Source organism: Salvelinus sp. IW2-2015, linkage group LG27, assembly GCF_002910315.2.
Source record: "Salvelinus sp. IW2-2015 linkage group LG27, ASM291031v2, whole genome shotgun sequence".
Lineage (NCBI taxonomy): Eukaryota > Metazoa > Chordata > Actinopteri > Salmoniformes > Salmonidae > Salvelinus > Salvelinus sp. IW2-2015.
In genome coordinates this window covers 15,557,827-15,583,176 of record NC_036867.1, presented here as the reverse complement: position 1 = coordinate 15,583,176, position 25,350 = coordinate 15,557,827, and the positions used below count along the sequence as shown (strand labels likewise).

At 41.7% G+C, this 25,350-nt stretch overlaps 1 protein-coding gene across 1 annotated transcript; it reads right to left on the bottom strand.

The window, feature by feature from the left end:
- Positions 1–6,680: 6,680 nt before the first annotated feature.
- Positions 6,681–23,394, bottom strand: LOC111953636 (delta-type opioid receptor-like). The gene is made up of 4 exons (XM_023973039.2): positions 23,262–23,394; positions 22,709–23,010; positions 12,775–13,127; positions 6,681–12,137 (listed from the first exon to the last, which is right to left on the bottom strand). Exons 2-4 carry the CDS (start codon positions 22,945–22,947, stop codon positions 11,602–11,604), a joined length of 1,128 nt encoding a protein of 375 aa, XP_023828807.1. The 5' UTR covers positions 22,948–23,010; positions 23,262–23,394; the 3' UTR covers positions 6,681–11,601.
- Positions 23,395–25,350: the final 1,956 nt, after the last annotated feature.

Here is a 25,350-nt window from a genome sequence, read left to right as displayed (position 1 = left end):
ACATTTAATCCTAGTAAAAATTCCCTGTTTTAGGTCAGTTAGGATCACACTTTATTTTAAGAATGTGAAATGTCAAAATAATAGTAGAGAGAATGAATAGTCAATTAGTATTTGGTAGCATTGCCTTTAAATTGTTTTAACTTGGGTCAAACGTGTCAGGTAGCCTTCCACAAGCCTTCCCACAATAAGTTGGGTGAATTTTGGCCCATTCCTCCAGACAGAGCTGATGCAACCGAGTCAGGTTTTCAAGGCCTCCTTGCTCGCACACGCTTTTTTCAGTTCTGCCCACAAATCTTCTATTCGATTGAGGTCAGAGCTTTGTGATGGCCAGTCCAATACTTTCACTTTGTTGTCCTTTAGCCATTTTTCCACAACTTTGGAAGTATGCTTAGGGTCATTGTCAATTTGGAAGACCATTTGCGACATGCTTGAACTTCCTGACTGATGTCTTGAGATGTTGCTTCAATATATCCACATCATTTCGCACCTCATGATGCCATCCATTTTGTGAAGTGCACCAGTCCTCCTGCAGCAAAGCACCCCCACAACATGATGCTGCCACCCCCGTGCTTCACGGTTGGATGGTGTCTTCGGCTTCCAAGCCTCCCCTTTTTCCTCCAAACATAACGATGGTCATTATGGCCAAACAGTTCTACTTTTGTTTCATCAGACCAGAGGACATTTCTCCAAAAAGTACATATTTGTCCCATGTGCAGTTGCAAACCGTAGTCTGGCTTTTTTATGGCGGTTTTGGAGCAGTGGCTTCTTCTTCTGAGCGGCCTTTCAGGTTATGTCGATATAGAGCTCGTTTTACTGTGGATATAGATACTTTTGTACCGGTTTCTTCAAGCATCTTCACAAGGTCCTTTGCTGTTGTTCTGTTGCACTTTTTGCACCAAAGTACGTTCATCTCTAGGAGACAGAACGCGTCTCCTTCCTGAGCGGTATGACGGCTGCGTGGTTCCATGGTGTTTATACTTGCGTACTATTGTTTATACAGATGAACGTGGTACCTTCAGGTGTTTGGAAATTGCTCCCAAGGATGAACCAGACTTGTGGAGGTTTACAATTTGTTTTCTGAGGTCTTGGCTGATTTCTTTTGATTTTCCGAGGATGTCAAGTAAAGAGGCACTGAGTTTGAAGGTAGGCCTTGAAATATATCCACAGGTACACCTCCAATTGACTCAAATTATGTCAATTAGCCTATCAGAAGCTTCTAAAGCCATGACCTAATTTTCAGGAATTTCCCAAGCTGTTTAAAGGCACAGTCAACTTAGTGTATGTAAACTTCTGTCCCATTGGAATAATCTGTCTGCAAACAATTGTTGGAAAAATGACTTGTGTCAGGCACAAAGTAGATGTCCTAACCGACTTGCCAAAACTAGTTTGTTAACAATACATTTGTGTAGTGGTTGAAAAACGAGTTTTAATGACTCCAACCTTAATGTATGTAAACTTCCGACTTCAACTGCATGTGGAACGCTTTCGACACCTTGTCGAGTCCATGCCCAGACGAATTGAAACTGTTCTGAAAGCAAAAGGGGGTGCAACTGAATATTAGAAAGGTGTTCCTAATGTTTTGCACACTCCATGTACTTCTGAACCATGGGTTCGAATCCTGCCCACTGCTACTTCAACACACTTTCCCCCAGAAGCATATTTAGAGAGGTAACATCATCTCCAACAGGGGGCGCTCCAGTAACATGCATTGTGATCCAGGACTTAACATTACAGCAGCCTATTCACATACGTTTTGGCTCAAAGCGCAATACTAGTAAATCACTTTCATTATAAATTCATGATTCCTACCTTCACTATATATTAGTCAGACATAAATGTATACTGGATATTGAAACAGAAAGCAAAGTTAATGACTGATTGGCCTCTGTGTATAATGTGTTGTATAATCTACCCGATTGTGATCAACCACTTGAATATTATGGGCAGCCAACATACCATGAAACATAAAAAGGTACATTGTGTACCGAGGCCAAATGTGTTATTTTTCTGATGTCTACATTAGAGTTCACTAGGTAAACTAAAGGGCACGAATGCATGATGAGAAATAATAAAATACATTACTATTTCTTTGTCATTTTTCTGGGGTCTATGATAATATATCCTTTTTTCAAAACGAGAGGCATATAGAACTGTCTATGAATGTAGCATGTTCCTACACCTTTTCAAAAATACTGCAGATTGTAGAAAGTGCAAGATTAGCTGCTATATTGAGCTATTTAAAAGGTTAATTCAATGTCCACATGCAAATAACCCTTGATATGATACATCTGTAGTGGTAAAGGGGAGAAGTTTATTGAGAGAGAAATATGATTAAAAGCTTGGCCCAGTCAATGAGATGTTGTAGTGAGATGATAATACCTTTTTCTTTCATTCACTTTTTTTCAGTGGCCGTAGCCTGACACACCACATGCTTTTCCAAATGGAACATGAATTCAGAACAGGACAAATGCCAAGTCATGCCAAGTCTTATAAAATACTTCCTAAGTTAACTTAGGAAGTATTTTTTTCACCAGACTAATGTCCATTGCTCGTGTTTCTTGGCCCAAGCAAGTCWKTTCTTCTTATTGGTGTCCTTTAGTAGTGGTTTCTTTGCAGCAATTCGACCATGAAGGCCTGATTCACGCAGTCTTGCACTCTGTGAAGCATTACTTGCACTCTGTGAAGCATTTATTTGGGCTGAAATCTGAGGTGCAGTTAACTAATGAACTTATCCTCTGCAGCAGAGGTAACTCAGGGTCTTCCTTTACTGTGGCGGTCCTCAAGAGAGCCAGTTTCATCATATCGCTTGATGGTTTTTGCYACTGCACTTGAAGAAACTTTCAAAGTTCTTSAAATTTTCCACATTGACTGACCTTCATGTCTTAAAGTAATGATGGACTGTTGTTTCTCTTTGCTTATTTGAGCTGTTCTTGCCATAATGTGGACTTGGTCTTTACCAAATAGGGCTATCTTCTGTATACCACCCCTACCTTGTCACAACACAACTGATTGGCTCAAACGCATTAAGAAGGAAAGAAATASCACCAATTAACAAGGCACACCTGTTAATTGAAATGCATTCCAGGTGACTACCTCATGAAGCTGGTTGAGAGAATGCCAAGAGTGTACAAAGCTGTCAAGGCAAAGGGTGGCTACTTTGAAGAATCTCAAATATGAAATATTTTTGGGGTTACTACATGATTCCATGGTTTTGATGGAAGAACCCTGGAATAAGTAGGTGTCCAAACGTTTGACTGGTACTGTARATCTACAGTATATTGCCAAAAACCACTCAACAACGTCAGACTCTGACCTGTCCAATGAGCCAAACTGATTAAAGAATCGAAGTGTGCACACACACACAGACACACACAATTAGAATCCATAGAGCAGCTTTTTGCTCACCCCTCCTCTGCCTCTCTCCATCGCTTTCTCTGTGTCGTTTTCACTGTCTGTATTTCACCTCTTGAATTGGAATCTATAGAGCAGCTTGAAGTGATTCTGTATACTGTGTGGTCAACCCACCTCTTTTCTCTCTCCATCTGTCCTCTTCTGTCACTTTTCTCTCGTGCCGTCTGTCGCGCTCTCAGGTTCTTGTTTGTTACTGTCTCATTTGTCTATCTTCTGTTATGACTTGTTCTGTTATTCTGGTGTCTCTTTCCATCATATCCTATTCTTCTGTTGCTGTCTCTGTGTCTCATCTGGTGTTTAGTTTTGCAATGCAAAATGGTCAAGGGGATACCGGGGTAGCTTAACTTGTTTTGGGCCTGTGTCCGGGTCACCTAAATCKTCCTCTTCCCTACCATTTGCCCCTGGCTGCTGTTCTTCTAAGTGCTCCACTTGCCTGCTGTTCTCATCTGTCCACCTCCTTGGCTCATCTGAAAAGYTAGCAAGGTAGAAGTGCAAKATGTAATTAGTTAGATTTAAAGGGCGACTGCACTTTCGCCAATTAGCTTCAGCCGGCTGGTGTGGGACCTGACTTTGGATATGATGGAGAGAGACACCAGAAGAACAGAACAGGCCTATTGCCGGGGTTAGTTAGGGACCATCAATAAATGACAATGTAAATGAGAAATATTAAATACTTTCATGTTGCACACCTTTTAGTTCTCACRCTTTCCTGCAGTCAAATGACCAAATCACCCTCTAGTGGCCTCATGGGTGGAATATTATTTATATTTTTCATAATTTATAAACATAAAAAAAAACTGCCGAAAATCCGGTGTTTCTATGTCAAACGGTTTTGTTATATTTCAGTCTTCTGTGATGTATATAAGATGTAATATTGGGATGCAAACTCAAAATTGACTACATTTTAACACTATATCTGTGGTACAGTGGGTGTATACTTTTGTTTCAAAGTCGATTTGTTTAAGACTAACAAGAAACACTCTGTGTAACCCTGATTTAGCCCARTGCAGTAAAAGGTTAAATGCTTACAATATTTGTKAATTAATTTCTAAAATGTATTGTTGGTTTGAGGTTTTTAAGTAATTGAAATTTGGAGCTTTTGGAATTTGAACATACTGTCCCTAATTAGCCCCATAGGGATATCCAAAGTCAATCCAAATTTACCACAATCATTACGATCGGGTCGGGTGCTGCTGCACTCCGAATTGATGATTACTTGTATGCTGCCAGCTGTGGGCAGGATTGAAACAAACCCAACCTTCATTTACGTTCTGATGCAGTCTCAGAAAAAGTCAGTTTCATCCAAAACTGAGTTAAGACCAAAATTATCCTACTTACACTTTGTAGTCAATTTTGACAATATAAATGTTTCTGACTCGTATCAATGACACATAGGCTGTTGGTTTTTAGAGGCAGCTGCTCTTTAAAGTTACTGTATACTGACAGAACCAGGGCATCTCAACTGTAAAAACAGTTTCACAAAGATTCAAATGTCCGCWTAYCAGCGCAACACAACTCCAAACATGACAGATAAGAAGCTACATAGCCCGTTAGGATATATGAAAATAAAGACGCATGAAACCCCCCCAAAATTTGACCTGTAGAATGGAATAAGTTATGACCTCTGTGGCTGTGATAGTCGCCTATTGTTTTCTCCCGCTGGAGCGGCATCTGTTGTCAAAATGGGTGCTACACATAGCATTTTTTATCATTTTCGCATTGTAATTTCAGAAAATGTCCATAATATAATGGCAGTAATAGTGGAATGATAGTTTTTGACATTATTACATACCCACCAGTGTTGTGATTGGCTGTGATAGTCGCCAATTGGTTTCTCACACAAATTGAGTTTATGTGAGAACAAGCARTGAATTGTGTAGGGAATCATTGTACCATCTAAAAATCGCTGTGAAATATCCTTTAAATAAGAAAAAAAAAGTGGTTTTACAGCTGTTTGAAYCTGGTGGACCAAAACCGAAAGTAAAAGGCTCAAGTGTGAGTTCACAACATTGGCAGGTAAGTATTACTGTAAATCACTATCATTGCACTATTAGCGTCAGATATACAGTGCATTCGGAAAGTATTCAAACCCCTTAAATTTAACATTTTGTTATATTACAGCCTTATTCTAAAATCAATTAAATACATTTTGTCCTCATCAATCTACACACAATACCCCATAATGACAAAGAGAAAAAAAGCTATGTATTAAAAATAAAAAAACAGAAATACCTTATTTGCATTTGAGACTCYAAATTGAGCTCAGGTGCTTCCTGTTTCCATTGATCATCCTTGAGATGTTTCTACAACTTGATTGGAGTCCACCTGTGGTAAATTCAATTGATTGGACATGATTTGGAAAGTGTCCCAGTCCCTGCCGCTGAAAAACATCCCCACAGCTTGATGCTGCCACCATCCATTTTAGAATAAGGCTGAAACGTCTGCCTCGACACAATCCTGTCTCYGAGCRCTACGGACAATTCCTTCAACCTRATGGCTTGGTTTTTGCTCTGACATGCACTGTCATCTGTGGGACCTTATATAGACAGGTGTGTGATTTCCAAATCATGTCCAATCAATTGAATTTACCACAGGTGYWCTCCAATCAAGTTGTAGAAACATCTCAAGGATGATCAGGTTTAAAAAGCAGGTAAAAATACACATTATGGAACAGCGGGGACTGTGAAGTAACACAAACATAGGCACAGACACATGCATACACACATGATAACATACACAGTGTGTTGTGAATTCTGTAATGAATGTATTGTAATGTTTTTGAAATTGTATAAARGCCTTAATTCTGCCCCTCGGCAGCAGCTAATGGGGATCCATAATAAATACAAATGGAAACAGGATGCACCTGAGCTCAATTTCGAGTCTCGTAGCAAAGGGTCTGAAGACTTATGTAGATAAGGTATTTCTGTTTATAAGTTTGAATAAATGTGCAAAAATGTCTAAAAATCTGTTTTTGCTTTGTCTTTATGGGGTATTGTGTGTAGATTGATAAGGATTTTTTATTGTATTTAATCCATTTTAGAATCAGGCTGTAACATAACAAAATGTGGAAAAAGTAAAGGGGTCTGAATACTTTCCGAATGCAGTGTATTATGGACATTTTCTGAAATTACTATGCAAAAATCCCCCAAAATCCTGTATGTAACATCTTTAAAGGCCTATGCATTTTCAATGTTTTGTTCATCAAGAATCTWACCGCAAAGCTGGCCATCTTTTCCCCTCTCTTTCTGGCAGCCCTTACCCTTCCCGTCTAAGTTCAAGTTTGTTTATTTGTCATATACACATAACATACATGGAGTACACAGTGCAATGAAATTCTTACTTGCAGGTTAACATCTTGGCAATGCAACAACCATAGAAAACGTAAGTAGCTAAGTGAATAAAAAGAGTAATAAAAATAAAGTGGTCCACTGCGTTCTGAAACCACAGCTGGCACTGCGTAACTTGCAGTGCCTGCTACTGCCTAGCACAGTATAATGGATTGTTGTTTTTTTTGTCATTAAAGTTGTCAGTAAAACATATATTWAATTTTTATACTGCATGGTTCGGGCTGCATCAAAAACACGTGGGGCTGAAGACACGGAAACCCAGGCCTAATGACGCCCCTGCTGAGCACCTCCTGTACATTTGAAAGAAAACTGAACGGGTGAATGAGATTTTGAAACAATGATATTAAACAACAAATTAGAACATGTTTTCTCAAACTACAGCAGAATTGGGTACAGCAGAAGACACATTTCGGTCTCGTATGAATTAATAAACTATTGTTATTATTTTGAATCATATCTCAAAGTCTTGTTGCCCTCAASTCTAAACACATAAAAAAAAGTGTTTCTGTGTTTTCACAGCAAGACAGCCACTTACATAACTGTGTGTCTGTGCCGTTGATATGACTAAACGGGTGCCTGTACTCCAACAAATACACCGCGGTTAGTCACAAAGAAAAGGACACGATGACACAGTAAAACAGGTCTAAAAATACACCAAGATTGTGTTTATGTATCTTCTTGTTAAAATCATTCGAAGGCTATTATCAACAGTGCTCTACCCAGGTCCTTATTCAAATACGATGGACTGAATTAGGCTGGTTATCAAACTCTCATAAATGGACAATCTGGGATTTTGAAAAACAACAAAGCAGTCACAACGCCACTTGATTTGGTAAAACAGCTGAGGGATGGGGCTGGAGAAAGGTAATATAACCACTCAAAAATTCATAGACAGAGCTATTGATGCGAGGACCATTCATGAAAACAAAATGACAAACAACTTTATAATTTGAGTCCTGGTATAATAGTTGAACGAAACTCATGAAGCACTTAAACAGTTATATCCTTTAAGAATCAACGGTTGTATTTCATTTAATAGTCCAAAAATGAATGAACCAATCCCAGATTGCCCCTTGAAACTGAAGAGTGTATTTATAATGTACTACATGGCTCTGAGAATGAATCATATGTTTTAACGAATGCCATGGTTCTAAGAATGAAAGATGTGTAAGTTACACAGTACATCTTTAAAGTCATTGAATATACATTCCAACGGATAAGCGGTGGGAATTAGAACATTTACAAACTGAGCTGACTATCAAGCATTTACTTCGCCAACGCTGCTTGCCCGAACGTTTGAAACACGTGAATGATTTAGTTTAAATATGTCCCATTGCAATGCTCCTTGAAATGAATGAAATACTGGCACATTTCAAAATGCCTGTGCAATTATATTTTCTGACTACGCAATTTATGTATACGATGCATATAGTATTTATTTATGTATATTTTATCACACAGCAAACTGAATGTATTTATTTTCTTAGGTTGCATTGATATACTCATGTTTCTCTACGGTAAGAATATACAAATACGAATAAGTGTATCCAGGCGCAAGCCATATAAACAGCACGCGATTGATATCATAAAACGAGCAACTTGACACAAAGGAGATAGCTCCAGACGTCAACGTTGATGTAAGCCCTCTGTCAAATTTGAAAAAAACATTCAAGTCCAGGATTTTCACATGAGCCTGTCTCAAGTCACCTACAGTAACTCTTCTTAACGAACATGTTCCCAGTGAGCAAAATTGGTTGAAAATACGTCTTTTTAACGTCGTTACAGCATCTTCTCAACGTCCTTTTAAACAAATTTAGCTCACTGGGAAGTTTGTTGGCTTCTCAATGTCCCCCAAGCATCAGCCAGACTAGGGTCAAACAGCACACTGATACATGCTTGACTTTGGGTTTGGCAAGGCTGTATTTTGATAAATGTGAGTGCCGAATTGACCCCAGTGTCCATGTTGTAGGATCAAACCTTTACTTCTGGCTGGAGATGCTTTATCCTGGACGTAAAAGGCACATATATATATATTTTTGTTTTTGTTGTATATCATATTTTACATTTGTGTGACTGTTCTTGTCTATCAGTGTTTCAGTGCTTTGTTACTTGTCGTGCTTTATGTTTTTGTGTGGACCCCAGGAAGAATTGCTGCTGCTTCGGCAAAACATATGGCCCGGAAACATACAGAATGACAAACTTGCATCACAAAAAAAAGTGCCACCCTCTTCCCCATATAGTGCACTACTTTTGACCAGGGTCCATGGATTACATATGCAATATWTAAGGAATAGGGTGCTATTTGGGATGCATACAAGATAAATACAGTAAGATAAATAGATACATTAAAAACACAAATGGACCCAAAATAAAGTCAATAAGATATGTAAATAAGTAGACAACTACATTCATTTATAGAATATAGCAAATAAAACTCTAAGCATAACATCTTTTTTTGTAGTGAATTTTCATCAGCAGCTACACTCACCGGACAGTTTATTAGGTACACACATCTAGTACCAGGTCGGACCCCCCTTTGCCAACATAACATCCTGAATTCTTCGGGCTGTGGATTCTACGGTGTTGGAAATGTTCCACAGGGATGTTGGTCCATGCTGATGCAATGGCATCATGCAGTTGCTGCAGATTGGATGGCGGTACAATCATGCTTCGAACAGCCCGTTCCATCTCATCCRAAAGATGCTCRATTGGGTTTGGTCAGCAACAATGTTCAGATACGTTGTGGCGTTCAAGCGTTGATCAATTGGTATCAAGGGACATAACGTGTGCCAGGAAAACATTCCCCACACCATTACACCACCGTTACCAGCCTGTATCGTTGACACCAGGCAGAATGGGCTCACGCTGCTTACGCCAAATCCTGACTGCCATCACCATGACGCAACAGGAACTGAGATTCATCGGACCAGGCAATGTTTTTCCACTCCTCAACTGTCCAGTGTTGGTGATCATGTTCCCACTGGAGACCCTTCTTCTTGTTTTTAGCTGATAGGAGTGAAACCCGGTGTGGTCGTCTACTGCAAACYTGATAGCAACAGCCCATCCGTGACAAAGATCGACGAGTTCTGCACACCACTGTTGTACTGCACCGTTATTTGTCTGTTTATGGCTCCCGCCTGTCAGCTTACACAATTCCTGCCATTTTCCTTCGACCTCTCTCATGAACGAGCTGTTATCAACCACAGGACTGCCGCTGACTGGATGTTTTTTGTTTGTCGCACTATTCTCCTAGACACTGTCGTGCGTGAGGGCGGCCGTTTCTGAAATACTGGATCTGGCGCGCCTGGCACCYACGATCATACCACGCTCAAAGTTGCTTAGGTCACTTGTTTTGCCCATTGTAACGTTCAATCYATTAGTAACTGAATGRCTCGATGCCTGRCTGCCTGCTTTATATAGCAAGCCATGGCCACGTGGCTCACTGTCTGTAGGAGCGATACATTTCTATGAACGTGGTGATGTACCTAATAAACTGGCCGGTCAGTATATTACAAGGCAAAATGTCTAACACCCAGTACTTTCTATGTCCCTGAGGATTTCATCAACATGTATAAAGGATATTCTGACTGACTCATTTCCAGCAGCTCTTTAGTAGCTACCATCCTGCAGACCACCATGCAGAGGCCTGTGTTTCATCACCATAGAATACAAGCTTTCCCTAGCCCCAAAAAGATATATAGATAGGACCTCTATACCAGGCGGTGTCAGAAGAAGTCATAGACCGTTCTCTCTGCTACCGCACGGCAAGTGGTACCGGAGCGCCAAGTCTAGGTCCAAAAGGCTTCTAAACAGCTTATATCCCCAAGCCATAAGACTCCTGACCAGCTACCCAGACTATTTGCATTGCCCCCCTACACTGCTGCTACTCTCTGTTATTATCTATGCATAGTCACCTTATTAACTCTACCCCCGCTCATTGACTCTGTACCAGTACCCCCTGTATATAGCCCCACTATTGTTATTTACTGCTGCTCTTTAAATATTTGTTATTCTTATCTCTTTTTTTGTTTGTTGGTATTTTCTTAAAACTGCACTGTTGGTTAAGGGCTTGTAAGTAAGCATTTCACTGTAAGGTCTACTACACCTGTTGTATTTGGCGCATGTGACAAATCAAGGTTTTTGTGTTATCATGACATTAAAACATTTTTTTTACCTTTATTTAACTAGGCAAGTCAGTTAAGAACAAATTCTTATTTTCAATGACGGCCTAGGAACAGTGGGTTAACTGCCTTGTTCTACCTGCCACTCATAAGGGTGCCCCACTCCCAAAGGAGGTAATAGATCTCTGCACCACATACACATTGGTTGGTAGAGACAGATATGGCAAAAATCGATGGATGTGCCAATCCCAGGTTGCCCCTTTAAAGCGCTTCCCCAATCATTATTGATGTTTTGTCAAGGATAACTATTTAATTGAATGGCAGAGGCTAGAAGGAGGACGTTGCACCTTGCAATCCATTTAGAACTGTGCAGACGCAGAGTCAGCATAACAAGTAACTATGAAGGAACACAGTAAAACTGAGATAATATAGGTTCTTATCATTTTGAAGTGTGTCATATAGTTGGCATGTGAAATGTTTTTTCCCCCCCTCTTGATGTGTGCAAATAAATTTGGACATCAAAAAATATTGATATATCATTTTCTAAGTGTGAGGAATCGGACCATTGATTTGGGCCTAACAGTAAAACAAATGGAACGAACACCAGTCATCTAAATTAGCACTGTTGTGTGTGCTTACATTCCTGATGTCACCTGGGTTAGGCCCAGATCATTGGAGTCTTCCTTTCCAACGCGGGAAGTGGATGACATCTCCATGGCTAGTCATGCCGGCTTTCTAGTCCCATCTGGGTTCTCCAGTGGAAGTGGGGCCTCCCTTCCTCCCCTCACGGTGCTCCTGTTGTTCTTCCCTGAGGCATTGTCCCCCTTCAGCTTTTTCGGCAGGCAGAAGTCCTTGAAGCACCTCTTGAAGTTCTCATCCAGGAAGGCATAGAGGACGGGGTTGAGGCTGCTGTTGGTGTAGCCCAGCGCCACGCAGAAGAAGTAGGCGGCCATGACGGCGGTGGTCTCGGGCACGCTCACCAGCGCCTTGACCAGGATGAAGATGTGGATGGGCGTCCAGCACACTACGAACACCACGACCACCACCATGACCAGGCGGGTGATGCGCCGCAGCTGCCGGTCCTTTTCCCGGGAGCCCGAGAGGAGACGCACGCTCTTGAGTCGCAGCACCATGAGGGTGTAACACACGGTGATGATGAGCACGGGCACCACGAAGGCAAACACAAACACACAGARCTTCATCAAGGTGTCCCAGTACACGTARGGTTCCGGGAACTGCAAGGCACACTCCGTGGTTCCTAGAGGGAGTGGAGGGAGGGAGGGGAGGGGAGGTCGAGAAAGAAAAAGCACTGATGAAATGCACCTACGCTCAAGCAAAGTGTTCTGAGAACACATACCATTTCACGCTGCGTCTGGTTCATCTCTCACTCTGCGACACTGTTATGGAACGGCTAATGCGCACTCAAAAAGGGAACATCTCACTAATAGCGCAGATTTCTTTTTCACTTATCCACAACTCCATCTGTATTCAGAAACAATATGTGGTGTAAGGATAACGGCAAGCTCATTACCAACAGATGGCTTAGACGTAATGCATTTCCCCTCTACAAAGTAGAGGAGAGATGGTCTGTATTAGACCTTTATGTTCTGGCATTAGACGGGCACTTCTGCACTTTGATTCACTCCACCTAAGGAATCTGAGAGTAAAAACAAAATGAACCAGCTCAATCTGTGCACAGTGTAAGGCATGTTCATTATGTTCTCTTGGGACAATTTCACCCATAAGAACTGTGTGTGTGTGTATATATGTGTGTGTTTGCCTGCGTACGTGCATATTCATGCATTCATGTTTGTGTGCGTGCTTCATGAGTGTGTGTGTATGCATGCTTTTATGATTTAGCGTGTGCCTGCATGTATGCATACCAGCGCTCTCACCATTGTTGGACTGGGTGCCACCCAGTAGCAGTGCTGGTACCCCTGCTGCAGAGGACAGCATCCAGATACATATGTTGATGATCTTGGCTTTGATTGGCGTCCGGAAGTCCAGGGCCTTGACCGGGTGGCACACGGCCACATAGCGGTCCACACTCATCATGGTCAGGGTGAAGATGCTGGTAAACATGTTGTAGTAGTCGATGGAAATGAACACCTTACACACCACCTCGCCAAACGGCCACGAGTTCAACAGGTAGTCAGTGCTCTGGAAAGGCATCGTCGTGGTGACCAGGGCGTCGGCCAGAGCCAGGTTGAAGATGTAAATGTTGGTGGCTGTCTTCATCTTTGTATACCTGTTTCAAAACAGAGTCAAGAATGGAGGGTAGAATGTGTTAGGTCCACATCTGAGTTTAAATKCAAATTGAAATCATCTTAAATACTCTATCTGTGCAAACAGTGCAAACTCCAGCCATCTGGCAGACTAGAGCAGCCTTTTTCAAACCTCTCCTCGGGGACCCCCATACGTTATAGTCATGGGTAACTGCAACTCAACATGGCTGCGGGAACATGGGTGTGTCAACATAAGACGGGCGTATCAACACAAGTGATTGTATGGAAAGCGAACAGCTAATTGCGCGGATTTGTTGCCACTCAAGACTGTTTCTGTGAGCGAGAGCATCCTATACTGACGGTATGAGGTCAATATCCTTCCAGGATACCCGGGCCAGGTTGATTAGAAAGGCCTGCTCGCTGAAGTCTTTTAGGGAGCATTTGACAGTGATGAGGGGTGGTTGTTTGACCACTGAACCATTACGCACGCAGGCAATGAGGCAGTGATTGCTGAGATCCTGGTTGAAGACAGCAGGGGTGTATTTAGAGGGCAAGTTGGTCATGATGATATCTAAGAGGGTAGTGGCAACGGTGAGGGACTTGATTCTGGAAAGGTGGATTTTTAAAAGTAGAAGCTCAAATTGTTTGGACACAGACCTGGATAGTATGACAGAACTCTGCAGACTATCTCTTCTATCTTGTCAGAAATTGTTGTAGTTGGGCCTGGAAATGTCAGGATTTTTGGTGGCCTTCCTAAGCCAGGTTTCAGACACGGCTAAGATATCGGAGTGTGGAGTTGGCGGAGTGTGCTAAAGCAGTGAATAAAACAAACTTAGGGAGGAGGCTTCTGATGTTAACATGCATGAAACCAAGGCTTTTACGGTTACAGAAGTCAACAAATGAGAGCGCCTGGGGAATGGGAGTGATGCTGCGGGCTGCAGAGCCTGGGTTAACTTTTACATCACCAGAGGAACAGAGGAGGAGTAGGATAAGGGTACGGCTAAAGGCTAAAAGAACTGGTCGTCTAGTGCGTTCAAAACAGAGAGTAAAAGGAGCAGATTTCTGGGTGTGGACGAATAGATTCAAGGCATAATGTACAGACAAGGGTATGGTAGGTTGTGAGTACAGTGGAGGTAAATGTAGGCATTGAGTGACGGCATTGAAGTTTTGTCTCTAGAGGCACCAGTTAAGCCAGGTGAGGTCACTGCATGTGTGGGGGGTGGGACAAAAGGGCTATCTAAGGCATATTGGGCAGGCCTGGGAGCTCTACAGTGAAATAAGACAATAATCACTAACCAAAACAGCAATAGACAAGGCATATTGACATTAGGGAGAGGCATGTGTAGCCGAGTGATCATAGGGTCCAATGAGTAGCAATAGGTGAGTCATGGAGCCAATTCAATAGTCGCTACTACGCTAGGCGAGCTGGAGACACGGTGATTCAGACAGCTAGTGTGCCGGGGCAAGCAGATGGGCCTTTGGCGACGTCACAACGGAAGAGCCTGTTGAAACCACCAGACCAGTTGTGATGGATCGGCGGGGCTCCGTGTCGGCAGTAAAGGGTCCAGGCCAATTGGCAAAAGAGGTATTGTATCCCAAGAATTAGCTGGTGGACCTCTTCGGCTGGCTGGGAGATGGGCCTAGCTCGAGGCTAGCTCAAGGATAACTGGTGCTTGCTTCGGGACAGAGACGTCAGCCACTCGGATTACAGCTTGCTAGCTGCGATGATCTGGTGTAAAGTTTCAGAGCTTGCGGCAGGAATCCAGAGATGTGGTAGAGAAAAAGCAGTCAGATATGCTCTGGGTTGATATCGTGCTGTGTAGACTGGCAGGTATTGACCGAGCTGAGGCTGGCTGGTGTCCTAGTTAAAGGTGAGGAACGCTAGCAGTGGTTAACTGACCACTAGCTAGTAGCTAGTTAGTTGGCTAGCTCTGATGGGGGTTCCGGTTCTAAAGTATAAAAATAGCACCCACATTGGGTGAGGCGGGTTGCAGGAGAGTATACTCAGTCCGTAGATGGAAAGTGAGATTAAAATTTATATGAAATATATACAAAAAGAAAATGATATTTACACGGGACAGAACGGGACAAGGCAAAACACACGTCCGACTGCTACGCCATCTTGGAACAGCCATCATCTACATTAGTTCTCCTAAACTGCTACGTAAACAAACTATCAGTCCCGATAAAACCAGCATCACCACACAGGAACTGACCAATGAAAACATTTTAAGAATTTAAAAACAACACCGCTCAATCAAAACCGTCTAACCAATCACATAGCACTGATGTTACGTCCATCGCCGATGATCCACCCACTTATTTCACCATGCCCACTTCCAGACACATTTCCTGTAGGCAGTTACCACATAGAGATAGATAGAGGACTCTAGTGCCCAAAAGACAATTTTAGCATTAAGGACTTTCACCATTTTTAAGTTGTCAACTGGGTGGACTTCCTATGGGTTAGGAAGGATCACATGATTCCATCCGGGTCATCAACAGGGATCAGCCAATTAATTATACTCGTGAGCAAACATTCCATAATGGCAGATGGCACTAAATCGCAAATTTGGACTTTATACCTGTTCAAACAACACCCTCTAGGTGGCAGTATGCACCCATCTTGTTTGTTTGCAAACTCATAAAAGTAGTAGAAGAAGCAAATTGACTACTTCAAAATGAAGGTTGCCTCAATGGTACTGCCCAAGCTCTCAAAAATGCCATAATGAGGCAGATACAATGATGCGATGTCTATCTAAGTCTATGTGTTATCCATACTTGGGACGTTTCACAATTTTGTTGTAGACCTGAACTAGCACACCTGATTCAAGGGCTTGATTATTAGTTGAATAATTTAATCAGGTGTGCTGTCCATGGAATAGTTTAAATACAATTAAAATAATGGTTGGGGGTCCAAAAGTATTTGAAAGATTTCAAATAATATTTGAACTCAGGTGATGTAAGATTGTTATTGACAGTTAATTAAAGAACTTGATGAAACCCAATGGGAAAACTCTTCCATCTGTTAAATTGTTATCATCTAAACTGGTGATTCTATTGATAGTCCCAACAACATGAGGCAGACTAAAAGTAATACAATTCTCATGCAAGSTATTTTCTATCTGTAAACAACTATATATGTAACTAGGGGAGAAAGTGACAACAGTCATGTACTGTATAAATAAGTAAAGTCATTTCTGTCTGATATTTTGATTTGGAGAAAAAAAACCTTGGCAGGGCTAGCTTAGCAGCTGTCATACTTTTAAACGCCCACACCAGTTGAAATCCACTTTTTCGAGCTGAAAGATGGTGGCCAGAGCTTACCCATGATGTTGCACAACAATTTAAGTCAATAAGTCATTAATTTAGTCAAAGTATAATACACTACATGACCAAAAGTATGTGAACACCTGCTCGTCGAACATCTCATTCCAAAATCATGGGCATTAATATGGAGTTGGTCCCCCCTTTGCTGCTATAACAGCCTCCACACTTCTGGGAAGGCTTTCCACTAGATGTTGGAACATTGCTGCGGGGACTTGCTTACATTCAGCCACAAGCATTAGTGAGGTCAGGCACTGATGTTGGGCGATTAGACCTTGTTCGCAGTTGGTGTTCCAATTCATCCCAAAGGTGTTCAATGGGGTTGATGTCAGGGCTCTGTGCTGGCCAGTCAAGTTTTTCCACACCGATCTTGACAAACCATTTCTGTATGGACACCGCTTTGTGCACGGGAGAATTGTCATGCTGAAACAGGAAACGGCCTTCCCCAAACTGTTGCCACAAAGTTGGAAGCACAGAATCGAACAGAATGTCATTGTATGCTGTTACATCAAGATTTCCGTTCACTGGAACTAAGGGGCCTAGCCCAAACCATGAAAAACAGCCCCAGACAATTATTCTTCCTCCACCAAACTTTACAGTTGGCACTATGCATTGGGGCAGGTAGCGTTCTCCTGGCATCCCCCAAACCCAGATTTTTCCATCGGACATGCCAGATGATGAAGCGTGATTCATCACTCCAGAGAAAGCGTTTCCACTGCTCCAGAGTCCAATGGTGGCGAGCTTTACACCACTCCAGCAGACGCTTGGCATTGCACATGGTGATGTTAGGCTTGTGTGCGGCTGCTAGGCCATGGAAACCCATTTCATAAAGCTCCCGACGAACAGTTATTGTGCTGACGTTGCTTCGAGAGGCAGTTTGGAACTCAGTAYTGAGTGTTGCGACTGAAGACAGARGATTTTTACGCACTACACTCTAAAGCACTCGACGGTCCCGTTCTGTGAGCTTGTGTGGCCTACCACTTCACTGCTGAGCCGCTGTTGCTCATACAGTAGACATTTCCACTTCACATTAACAGCACTTACTGTTGACCAGGGCAGCTCTAGCAGTGCAGAAATTTGACGAACTGGCATGTCGAAAAGGTGACATCCTATGATGGTACCATGTTGAACGTCACAGAGCTCTTCAGTAAGGCCATTCTACTGCCAATGTTTGTCTATGGAGATTGCATGGCTGTGTGCTCGATATTTTACACCTGTCAGCAACGGGTGTGGCTGAAATGGCCAAATCCACTAATTTGAAGGGGTGTCCACGTACTTGTGTATATATAGTGTATATTTGGGCTTGAAGTGACAAATCTGAACTACACTCTTCGTGCAAATCTATGTATTTTTAATCAGAAACCGCTGCAAAGTTATTCCTCTTCGCGACTGAGATGAGCCAAACACCCTTATATGTCCAATTAGCCACCTGAGCCATGGAGCAAATAAAAATAGGGGGAGCAAACTTATGTTTTTGCACCTCCACTATTTTCCCCCCAGAAGAATCCATAAGATTATTTGTCAATTTTCCCCCCAAAATGAATGGTTTTGGCCACTAAAGTTTTTATTTCACTACATGCTCCACTGCTTTGATTGATGTAACGCTAGCTAGAAACCACGAAAGAAAATTAAAGGAACTTATAGTTACATGTCATTTGCAGTGGTGTAAAGTKCTTTAGTAAAAAATACTTTAAAGTACTACGTACATCGTTTTTTGGGGGGGGAATAAAATAATGTATTTTTTACTCCATACATTTTCCCTGACACCCAAAAGTACTCGTTACATTTTGACAGGAAAATGGTCCAATTCACACACTTATCAAGATAACATCCCTGGTCATCCCTACTGCCTCTGATCTGGCAGACTCACTAAACACAAATGCTTTGTTTGTAAATTATGTCTGAGTGTTGGAGTGTGCCCTTGGCTATCCGTCAATATATATWTWTTTTTTTTACAAATTGTGCTGTCTGGTTTGCTTAATAAGGAAGTTGAAATGATTTATACTTTTACTTTTGATACTMAAAAACATTTTAGCAATTCCATTTACTTTTGATACTTAAGTATATTTAAAACCAAATACTTTTGGACTTTTACTCAAGCAGTATTTTATTGGGTGACTTTCACTTTTACTTGAGTTATTTTCTATTAAAGTATCTTTACTTTTACTCAAGTATGAAAATGGAGCACTTTTTCCACCACTGATGATTTACAGCCTGCACGATCATGAGCAAAGTCATTGTAGCCTATCATTTCACTTCCCATGTGAGAACCATGAGCTTCATCTTATTCTTCCAAATTATTTATATGGTGGATTCGCGGCCACATTTTTTGGAAGATGCCAAAACTTTGGAGATAGATGGCGAAGTCAAAGATAGGCCAGTGGTTTCCATCTGTGGTAAAGTTTTCCCTATATCAATGCTTATGATAAATCCAGCTCCAGGTCCAGCCATAGAGCCATCTGGCTAATCGTTTGAATATGGTGTAGTAAAAAAAACAAAAAAAACAAGAGATAATATTAGTTAGCCAGATTAGGTTAACATGCTAGCTAGTTACACTGACAGCTGTAAGTGCCCTATTTGTTGATGTTCATCAAATCCGTGAGGAAATTCCCACACCCAATTCGTGAATATGTATAAGTAACCTTCATCATTCTTCGGYGGTGGAACCTAAACAACGACGCAACGCGGAGTGCCTGGATACAGCCCTTTGCCGTGGTATATAGGCCATATACCACAAACCCCTGAGGTGCCTTATTGCTATRATAAACTGGTTGCCAACGTAACWAGAGCAGTAAAAATAAATGTTTTGTCATAACCGTGGTATATGGTCTGATATAKCACGGATGTTAGCCAATCAGCATTCAGGGCTCGAACCACCCAGTTTATAATGAAGAATATAGGCTAACATATATAGTGCCTTCGGYAAYMWWTRKYYKCCCRTMYKRTTTTRCKKKWTTTMMTWKSMTWKWYSCRTWWTRRWAAAWMMWWTWAAWWYMTTTTMCCCCRRKWRKAWRRWKKKKKKAWWKCCCKWWAWRYKKAAYSCKAAAKKYGMTTTTWYYKKWTTTTMSKAAWMMWWTWAAAKKAAAAAAACWAAAATATCACATTTACATAAGTATTCAGACCCTTTACTCAGTACTTTACTCAGTACTTTGACAGCGATTACAGCATAGAGTCTTCTTGGGTATGACTACAAACTTGGCACACCTGTATTTGGGGAGTTTCTCCCATTATTCTCTGCAGATGCTCTCAAGRTCTGTCAGGTTYGATGGGGAGCGTRGCTGCACAGCTATRTTKASGTCTCTCCYGAGATGTTCGATCTCGTTCAAGTCCAGGCTCTGGTTGGGCCACTCAAAGACATTCAGAGACTTGTCCCYAAGCCACTCCTGCATTGTCTTGGCTGTGTGCTTAAGGTCGTTGTCCTGTTGGAAGGTGAACCTTCGCCCCAGTCGGAGGTCCTGAGCGCTCTGGAGCAGGMTTTCATCAAAGATCTCTCTGTACTTTGCTCCATTCATCTTTGCCRCGATCCTGTCTAGTCTCCRAGTCCCTGCCYCTGAYAAACATCCCCACAGCATGATGCTGCCACCACCATGCTTCTAGGCATGGTGCCAGGTTTCCTCCAGACATTACGRTTGMCATRCGGGCCAAAGAGTTCAATCTTGGATTCATRAGACCAGAGAATCTTGTTTCTCATGGTCTGAAAATCTTTAGGTTGCCTTTTGGCAAACTCCAAGAGGGCTGACATGTGCCTTTTACTGAGGAGTGGCTTCCGTCTGGCCACTCTACCATAAAGGCCTGATTGGTGGAGTGCTGCAGWGATGGTTGTCCTTCTGGACAAATCAAAATATATTTTAGATTATAGATTCTTCAAAGTAGCCACCCTTTGCCTTGATGATAGCTTTGCACACTCTTGGCATTCTCTCAACCAGCTTCATGAGGTAGTCAGTCGCAAAAACCATCAAGCACTATGATGAAACTGGRTCTCATGAGGACCGCCACAGGAAAGGAAGACCCAGAGTTACCTCTGCTGCAGAGGATAAGTTCATTAGAGTTACCAGCCTCAGAAATTGCAGCKCAAATAAATGCTTCACAGAGTTCAAGTAACAGACACATCTCAACGTCAACTGTTCAGAGGAGACTGCGTGCATCAGGCCTTCATGGTCAAATTGCTGCAAAGAAACCACTACTAAAGGACACCAATAATAAGAAGAGACTTGAATGGACCAAGAAACACGAGCAATGGACATTAGACCAGTGGAAATCTGTCTTTTGTTCTGATGAGTCTAAATTTGAGAATTTTGGTTCCAACCGTGTTGGATGATCTCCACATGTGTGGTTCCCACTGTGAAGCATGGAGGAGGAGGTGTGATGGTGTGTGGGTGCTTTGCTGGTGACACTATCTGTGATTTATTTAGAATTCAAGGCACACTTAACCAGCATGGCTACCACAGCATTCTGCAGAGATACGCAATCCCATCTGGTTTGCGCTTAGTGGGACTATCATTTGTTTTTCAACAGGACAAATGACCCAACACACCTCAAGGAGAGTGATGGAGTGCTGCATCAAATCACCCGGACTCCACAATCAACCGACCTCAAACCAATTGAGATGTTTTGGGATGAGTTGGACCATAGAGTGAAGGAAAAGCAGCCAACAAGTTCTCAGCATATGTGGGAACTCCTTCAAGACTGTTGGAAAAGTATTCCAAGTGAAGCTGGTTGAGAGAATGCCAAGAGTGTGCAAAGCTGTCATCAAGGCAAAGGGTGGCTACTTTGAAGAATCTATCATCTAAAATATATTTTGATTTGTTTAACAGTTTTTTGGTTACTACATGATTCTATATGTGTTATTTCATAGTTTTGATGTCTTCACTATTATTTCTACAATGTAGAAAATAGTAAAAATAATGAAAAACCCTTGAATGATAAGGTGTGTCCAAACTTTTGACTGGTACTGTATATTTGCATATCGTTTAACCCTCCCATAAAAAGCTTGTCTCTCATTTTGTTGCATTTTGCACAAAATATATTGTATGTTACCCATATGGCTCTGGTCAAATTGTGCACTATATATGGAATAGGGTGCCATTTGGGACATAACCATAGTCAAATCCTAGTCCTTAGGAGCACATAATAAAGTTCCAGCCATTGCAGGGGTGATGAGGCCTCCATCTTCCAATGACTTCTGTCACAGGTGATTTATGGACGGACCCCAGTGAAATAACTCCATAACAACAGGAATGAAACCACAATCTTCCCTAAAATCAATCACAGCTCTGTGGTGGTAATTTAACCATAACAACAGAGACATGTTGCCACTTCAGTTCAGAAGTACAGTAGAGGAATTCCATTATGCCCATATGGTTATATGCTAATAAATCATTTGAAATAAGGCATATTTGGATCCACTTTGCAAGTGCATTCAATTTCCTGATTGCTAAATGTATAATCTCTCGTGGACAGAAATRTGCGCTAGAATTTGACTTCTGGGTAAAATAAATGACTAAATGTATAACGTAGGAAAAATATATTTAAGAAGAAAATGTGAAGATAAAAAATAWTTCAACGAGATAAAAAATATACAAATTCTGAACTGAGTTGGCTACAAAAAAACGGAGAGCTGAGAGTATCACAATTAGCTAACCAATAGAATTGAATAAAATTGGGGAGGTGACGGAATGGCCCTATGGAAGACAGGTAATGTGCGATCAATCTGATTTTCGGTCATTGTCTGGTCTGGAGCACTTTATGAGGCGTTGGTGCAATGCACACGACACCAGCTCTGATTTATATGTCTACACCACATAAATAAAACCCAATGAGGTGCAGGCATTATAGAGMGCCACTGATTTTAAATGACACATTTAAAACACTTTTAAACATTGCCCCAAAAAGGTAGTATTCCAACTGTCAAAAAGCCCMATAGTAAAAAGGTATTGTTCCCTCCAATAGAACGGTACAGTATATGTTCGGTATGGGTCATGATTGAAACAAAATAATCAACAAACCATATGGTGTTTGTACASTTTGTACAATAACGTGTAAACATGCACCTGCCACTGGGTGGCTCACAAGTGTTGCAGATGTCAGAAAGGTGTACTTTTTGTTTTTCTGTGCTGAAATGTAGTCAGGTGTATTGCATGGGCATCTTACTCTATTGTTGTATTTTTTGCATACCCTTAATTTCCCCCCAAATCTTTACCAGTAGCCTATAAATTGTCAAAGTTGATATCAATGCAATATTGAGGTGASTGAGCAAATAGATCACGATAAACCTTACCTGATGATAACGTACATGACGAGGCAGTTGCCCACCAGGCCCACCACGAACACCACGGAGTACACAGCTGTGATGATGGGGATGATTGGGGACATGGGATCCTCTTCCCAGTCAGYGTCAAAAGTCAGATTGTGACCTTCTGGGTATTCAGACTGCGAAGTAGCATTCATAAAACAGTTTTCGACGAGCGCCGTGAGGCACTTGTCTTCTTTGAAWATTTCAACCGGGGTGCCTTCCATATTTGGTTATGCTTGACCACCTAACGAAAAGGAGATAATGGGGCTACCAGCATATGCCTTTGGCTATGCGGGAATGAAACCAGTGAGAGAGAAAAAAGAACGATTAAAAAGTTGAAGGTGTGCGTCAAATTATAATTCATAATTTACGTTTGTATATTAAACCAACTTTCTTATGTGCCGTTCAAAAAAGGAATGAAAACGATCCAACTACATTATATATACAGAGTAATTTAATCGTATTTTTAATGTGATAACACAATTAAAGCTTACTGCGTAATGCATAATTTCACCAATCTGGGCAATTGGTAACTTACCCTCTGGATATTAGTTCCTTCTGTTCCTTTTTTTTGTGTCTGTAAAATATGGAAATTGTGCTGAGCGAAACGATGTTAGATATTTGCTGTTTGATTGCAGAAGGATATGGCTCACCAAACTTTGTAGAGCGGAGTATGAGAGAGACAAGCACAACACCGCGGCTCAGCGGAGACTCGAGCACACGCACAGCGCGGGCTTTGCCGCGCCCTCCCGCTCAAATATGACGTCAGAGAAATATCAATACCCCAACATAGGATCTCTATGAACGTCAACATAGGATCTCTATGAACCTCAACATAGGATCTCTATGAACCTCAACATAGGATCTCTATGAACCTCAAGGCAACGTCTACGTCCCCATGTAACCATATAATTCGATGTAACCATGGAATAGCCTACAACTGTGAGAGACGAAGTGCGCAAAGAAAATACATACATCCATTATCTTCATCATATCAATTATTATTACACTATATAATATTATATGTGGAAGTTATTGACCATGAGTAATATATAATGCTAACCTGCTCTAGACTCACTTGAATTGTTTGAATTCACTTCAACACTTTTCTATTCTGCAGGGGTCTTCAACAAGTTATTGGAGAACATCTGTGTAATAAATTGGTTTCATTTACTAAATCATTTAAAAACATTTGACCATAACATCAAAGCAATAATACCAGTTGACATAACATACATCAATAATCCGATTGATCATAGAAATCAGATAATTCCGCTGTGCCTCTTGTTCTAACCTCTGATTGCATGAAAATGTATGTTGGAGCAGCACAAAACCAATCATCCATCATCATTAATCATTTATCAGAGGCACAAAAGACCCTCTATCAAAGAGGATGTTCTGTTTGTATGCTATGTGATAATGCACTGTGAATAATCATATGCTGTGCAGTATGCATATTACTGATAGTGACACYGTGCATATCCTCTATCCTGTAATGTAGGTAAATACACAGAGTATACAACATATTAAGAACARGACATAGACTGACCAGGTAAATCCAGGTGAAAGATAGGATCCCTTTATGATGTCACCTGTTCAATCCACTTCAGTCCGAGACYGGTTAAAGATGGATTTTTAAGCTTTGAGACAATTGAGACATGGATTGTGTGTGCTATTCAGAGGGTGAATGGGCAAGACAAAATATGTAAGTGCCTTTGAACTGAGTATGGTAGGTGATGCCAGGCGCACCGGTTTGTGTCAAAAACTTCAACACTGCTGGGTTTTTCACGCTCAACAGTTTGCCGAATGCATCAAGAATGGTCCACCACCCAAAGGACATCCAGCCAACTTAACACAACTGTGGGAAGCATTGGAGTTAACATGGGCCAGCATCCCTGTGGAACGCTTTCGACACCTTGTAGATCCATCCCGATGAATTGAGGCTGTTCTGAGGGTAAATAGGGAGGGGGGGTGATATTAGGAAGGCATTCCTTGGTATACTCAGTGTATAGGCTACTCTGTGTATGTCTGGAAATGCATTTACAAGCTGTAACTGATGTGATTGGAAATCCTGGGTCTCAGTCTCGATTTGTAGTATCCTGGGTAGCCTGAGGGAAACCAAGGATCCATGAGTTCTTACCACTAATTACAGCTAATCAGAGGGGAAAGCAAATGAGCAATCAAACCTCGTTAGCACAAGCCAAAATGCTTCCGCGGTGATTCACATTGTGGATATGATGCATGATGGGTCCCTAGTTCAAATGAGTTCAGCAGATACACAAACAGCAGGAAGCACAGGTCATGCAATGTTTAAGAGTCATCATCTCCATAGATGTCTATTGATTAGTGCACTTTTATTCTATATTGCTATAGTACTGATGATTACTGAGTCAAACTCTGACTTGACTTGATCCTCTTGGCCCCTTTGGGAGCATAGGGCMTCCGCTTTGGCAAAGTGGTTGGGGTTATATCCTCCCTGAGCTGTTCACCGGACGTGCTACCTTGTCCTGGACCTGCTGTTTCAACCCTCAGCCACCGTGCTTCTACATCTGCATTGCTTGCTCTTTGGGGTCTTTGAGACATGGATTGTCTCATGGATTGTCTCCCCAGCAGGTCCAGGACAAGGT